Below are 5,599 nucleotides of genomic sequence, written 5' to 3'. Positions count from 1 at the left end.
TCAAAATTTGACATCAATTCAATGCAGTTGACACATTTGCTCTGTTCCAGAACCTGCAAGAAGCTACTAATTTTTACTACGATAACATTTTTTCCTTTATGTTATCGGAAAAAATAGTAAAAATTAGTAGATTCTTGCAGTTCTGGAACAGACCAATTATGTTACCATCAGCTGGCATCATAATGCTACCTGTATTATTATACCATGATGGTTTGCCAGCTCTACTGCAAACGCCGTTTTATATATCAAAAGAAATTCAATGGAGTTCGGATGAAAATAAACTAAAGCGGCGTTAGGACTAGAGCTTTTTGCCGGGTTGACCTTCTTTATGAGGATTTATTTGACGTTTACGCTATGGAATTGACATTTGAAACCCAAACCCACTGGGTTAATCCGGTTAAGTGAAAACGGGGTATAACTATTAACATTTGAAACAAATTATCGAGATTCTACTGTAAATGTCAGATATGACAGTCATTCATTAACGACGTTAATAAATGTGGCTTGAACATTGTACTCTGTTCACATGTACACACACATCTAAACAACGCTTTCTGAGGTAAACAAACATTTTCCCATTGTTTTTTTACGGCACGCGTCTGTTATTATTTACACACATTTATTGAAAATGAAAATTGCCGTGGAAGGTTGTGCTCATGGGGAGCTCGAAAAGATTTACGAAACCATAGCCGAAATAGAAAAAAGAGATGCTATAAAAATAGATTTGCTGTTATGTTGTGGTGATTTCCAAGCAACGCGTAATATGGAAGACCTGCAAACGATGGCCGTACCACCTAAATTTCAACATATGTGTACCTTTTACAAGTAAAGATATAAAAGATAAATTCAACCTTAAAGAATAAATTTTAACTTATAAGTATATTTTCAGGTATTACAGTGGCGAACTACGCGCCCCAATGTTAACAATTTTCATTGGCGGAAATCATGAGGCATCAAATTACTTGCAGGAATTGCCATATGGTGGTTGGGTAGCTCCCAATATATACTACTTAGGATATGCTGGTGTTGTACGTGTCAATGGCATAAGAATTGGAGGTTTGTCAGGTATATACAAAGGCAACGACTATCTGCGAGGTCGCTTTGAATTTTCACCCTATACAGAAAACACGAAGCGTAGTGTCTATCATGTGAGGCAATTGGAAGTGTTTCGTTTAAAACAATTATCAGGAAAAATAGATATTTTCATGTCGCATGATTGGCCCAAAGGCATTTATAACCATGGCAACAAAGAACAATTGGCACGTTTTAAGCCATTTCTTCGTGAGGAAATGGATAGAGATCAATTAGGAAGTAGGCCTTGTCAAGATTTACTAAATCTCCTTCGGCCATTGTATTGGTTCTCTGCGCATTTGCACTGTAAATTCGCAGCATTGGTGCAGCATAATAATGGTAGTGACGAAAAACAACCTACCGATGAGCAAACCACAGAACTAGATCAACAGAAGTCCAGAATAACAAAATTCTTGGCATTAGACAAATGTCTCCCGAAGAGAAGATTTCTACAAATTCTTGATATCGAATCGGAAAATCACACCGATGACGAAGGTCATTTGAGATTCGAATACGATCTTGAGTGGTTAACGATATTACATCTAACAAATCATTTGACAAATGTTAAGGAAAACTACTATTATTTGCCAAATGAAAAAAGTTCCAATGGTGAACGTTATGAATTTACCCCTACAATAGATGAAATGAATTTTGTCAGACAAAGATTTGAGAATGACTTGAAAATCCCTGAAAATTTCTGCCGCACTGTAGAAGTATTCGATCCTGCCATTCATTCAACTAGGGGGCAACATTACAAGCAGCCTAAATCCCAAATTAATCCCCAGTCACAAAACTTTTGCGACATTTTAGGTGTAGACGACCCGCTTAGTTTGGCCATGTTGATTGGTGGCCACGAATTAAGTCATTCGAGTACACTAGATAACACTGAAGATTCCGCACTAAATGATTCTATACATGATGATCATAACTCTAGTCTTAATACGTCTTCAACATCTATGGGACTGTCATCGTCAAAAAGTCCTTTAAAGCGCAAAAGCAATAGTGGATTATGTTTACCCAAGCCGAAATCATTAGCCAATGAGTCCGTAGAAAATACTGAAGAGTTGAAATTAGATGACGACGATACTGAAGAACAGTGTAAGAAAGTAACCAACCCTAAAGATGAAAGTGTTAATGATGGGCAAATTGATTTAAATTCGCCCGAAGAAAAGCATGAAAAGACAGACACCTTAGAAGAATTAAAACAAGCCAGCTTGGTGAAGCCACCAATAAAAAAATTCAAAAGACGCAATCAGGACATTTATGTAGACAAAAATGAAGATGAATAGTTTTTTTATTGATATACCTGCATGTAGAAATAACGTTTTTTATGATGTATTTTTGTGTAAATAAATTATAAAGTGATACAATTTTAATAAATTATGATAAGGTGTAAAATATCACCTGAAATGTCTACATTTTAAGCAGTTACCATAACAATTGTTGACTGAACTTTAGAAGAATGTAGATGGGTAAATATGTCCTTGAAATATAGACTAGGAATTAAGAGATGTCATATTCAGGTATGTGGTGAAAAACGATTCGACTCGTTTTGCTATAAATCGAAATCGTATATCTATCATTTAGGTGAATATTTTAATGAAATCGAAAATGGATTTTAAAAATATTCAAATAAGGGACGTTTGCATAGCAAAACTATATATATCATCAACGGCACTCCGATTATATAGCATTTCGATTCTGCAAATCGAGTCGATTCGGTTTTCGTCACATACCCGATTATTTGAAATATTATATTTTTTAAAGTTTTATTATACATATTTGAACAAAAATACTTATACTGGGAAACTGGGATAAAATACTTAAGTTCTACATAAAAATTTCGCGGTTCACATTTATGCTTTAATAGTTTTCATTCGTGATGTTGACTTATTTTTTTTTAGTTTTTACATATAAAACGTATTCATGATGGTACGTTTTATCCAGTTAATAAATACATATACACAGATTTCTCCGAACTATTATTTAACAAAGGCTAATGGCTTTTTGGCTTTTTCAGATTGAACTTTTTTAGTAGAATTTTCTATATGCATGTATTAGGAGCTATAAGCCTCTTTGGAATAAACAAATACAGTACGTAGTAATTCTTCATGTGGGTCTGTTGTGTCACAGTAATATGACACAGGGGCTGGTATACGCTCCAGTTTTAATCTATTCTTGGAATACTTTCTACAAATACTATCATCACTGGTTTCTTCGTTGCATTTAGATTGCTCCTCTAAGAAAGACGTCTGAATTGCCTTATAGAATGTGCACTTTCTGGGACCAATTCCGGGTACATCAGCATCATAGGGTGGAGCTAATATATCAAAAAACGCGGCAACACCACCAACGGCTGTAATTTCATGGTAATTTCTGTCTGTTGGTGTCAACAATGTACATCCCATATCAGATGTAACCATAATGGGTTCATCTTGAATGACCTCCACTTCTTTTTCCTTCGTCATATCGAACTGCATAGAATCACTGCCTGTATTGACTTCCGGAGTGTATGTTTGAATTCTTAGATTGCCATGAATGACCTTTAATAGACCATGCATACAAGGGTGATCATGCAATGGCATCGTATAACCGCCTCGCATTATAAATACGCTCATCGACACGGATTCATTTTCAAAAATATGCATATAAGTACAAGGAGCACGACCTTGAATTCTATAGACGCTATCACGAAGTAGTTCTTCATGTATTAGAATATCTCTCTTAGAAAGCTGGTCAGTCAATTGTTTTAAAACACCCAAATTGTTTATAAATGAACTTTGATTTTTGCGATCAAACGTTTTAAGAGCTTGTCTCAAAATGTTTCCAAAATGAGAACTCATTGTGAACGTCAATCGATTCCTCACAGTTAAACATTAAAACTTCCACGTTCCGGTTCAACAAATTATTAACAACTATTTCTCTATCAGCTGATTATAACCCCACAATCTTTGACATATTTGGACGCATTACCCTGCGTTTGCACATGACAGGACGGTTGACTTCATGTCAAGATCTATTTAACAGGTCCATGGCCCAATTATAGGTCCTCCAGCAAGCGAATTCAAAGAAAAACAAAGATTTTAGATGTCAAAATTCATAAACAGAAGCGAAAAAAATTTTGAGGCGAATTTCTTTTCTGTCAATTCAGGTAGATACATACAAAACATTTTCCGAGAAAAAGTTGAAGAAGAGTTATTTTTGTTTGACGAAACCGAATATACCAGCTGATCGAACTTGAACTGCTAAAATAAGTTATTGTAAATTAAATTCTCATACAAAACACAACAAATGTTGACATTTTACGTCTACAACATTAAGTTTATTTATTTTCTTTTTTAGAGATACATCTACCTGTTTCTGTACACTTTGACATTTCTATACCTCAACGCGAATTCAAATGTCAAATATGAATTTTGACAGCTAAAATCGAAATCATCTGATGTTTTTGGAGGACCTATTATTGGGCCATGAACAGGTCACGTAAGTAGCACAACAACAACTCTATTTTGGCCGAAAACTCTTCAACATGTCAAAATGTTTGTTTACGTTTTCATACAATTTATTCACAATAACAAAATATTTGACAGATTGAAACCAATCAGCTGGCCGTTTTACGCCACCTTATAATTTCATCATGCTTCATGTTTCATGTATTGATTGTCAAAAACTTCAAACTTGCCTGTGTGATGTAGGCGTCCGGACAACAGCACAACAGTTACAAAATTATGAATGAAAATCATCAATTTCTTTTCGTTTCTGTTCAAATATTTTGATTTTACTTATTTTCTTCTGTTTTCAATACTTTTCAACTAAATCTCACTTATTTTCATTAAAATGAAAAATGTGTTAACCCGACTTTCTGTGAAAAAATGATGGATGATGTGTTAGTAAATCAGAGTTGTATTTGAAACAAATTGTCTGGTGTAAACGCCTAGTTAGGTTCAGAGCCATGTGTAACATACGACGGTAATTTCACATATCGCTCATTTACTCAAAAGCTGTGTTCCAGAACTAAACAGTTTTTACAATTTTTACGACTTTTACACATTTTACTCAAAAAAGCGTTCCCGTACATAAAAAAATTGTAAAATGTTCACTTCTCTTTAAACAAAAATGGCGCTGAATGACGCTCTCTTTAAAAACTTTTTACACGACAAATTTGGGCCAGTAAAAAATAGTAACATGGTTGCCGGCGTCTGATTGGCTGATACGCCGACTTTGACATTTGTTCCAGTTTTTTTGACGTATTTTCCATTTTTCCGTTCCCGAACTATTTAAGAAAACTTGTGTGTAAGAAAAAAATTTTTGGGAGTTCTCTCTTTTACGAGTTTTACCATTAAAAAGTACGGGAACGAAGCTAAAGAGTGGCACATCTCGAAAAATCAAGTTTCGAGAAAAACGCGTTTAAAGTTGGCGATTGAAATTTGACTTGCCAACTTAAAAAGATTATAACTAGGCGTTTACACAAGACAGACTGTCTGCAAATACAACTCTGATTTACTAACACATACATATATTTGTCGTT

General features: G+C 34.6%; 2 protein-coding genes across 2 annotated transcripts; one reads left to right on the top strand and one right to left on the bottom strand.

Moving 5' to 3' along the window:
- The first annotated feature begins 477 nt into the window (after positions 1–477).
- ldbr (lariat debranching enzyme) lies at positions 478–2,495 on the top strand. The gene is made up of 2 exons (XM_073981904.1): positions 478–825; positions 890–2,495. The coding sequence occupies exons 1-2, from the start codon at positions 629–631 to the stop codon at positions 2,358–2,360; spliced, it is 1,668 nt and encodes a 555-aa protein (XP_073838005.1). The 5' UTR covers positions 478–628; the 3' UTR covers positions 2,361–2,495.
- LOC141401589 (2-aminoethanethiol dioxygenase) lies at positions 2,332–4,124 on the bottom strand. The gene has a single exon (XM_073981905.1). It carries the CDS (start codon positions 3,912–3,914, stop codon positions 3,129–3,131), a length of 786 nt encoding a protein of 261 aa, XP_073838006.1. The 5' UTR covers positions 3,915–4,124; the 3' UTR covers positions 2,332–3,128.
- Between the last annotated feature and the right edge of the window lie 1,475 nt (positions 4,125–5,599).

The sequence above is a fragment of the Musca autumnalis genome, unplaced genomic scaffold (assembly GCF_047663935.1).
Source record: "Musca autumnalis isolate F117 unplaced genomic scaffold, ASM4766393v1 scaffold_4, whole genome shotgun sequence".
NCBI classification, from domain to species: domain Eukaryota; kingdom Metazoa; phylum Arthropoda; class Insecta; order Diptera; family Muscidae; genus Musca; species Musca autumnalis.
Note: the sequence above shows the minus strand (reverse complement) of the source record. Positions and strands in the feature narration are given on the sequence as shown.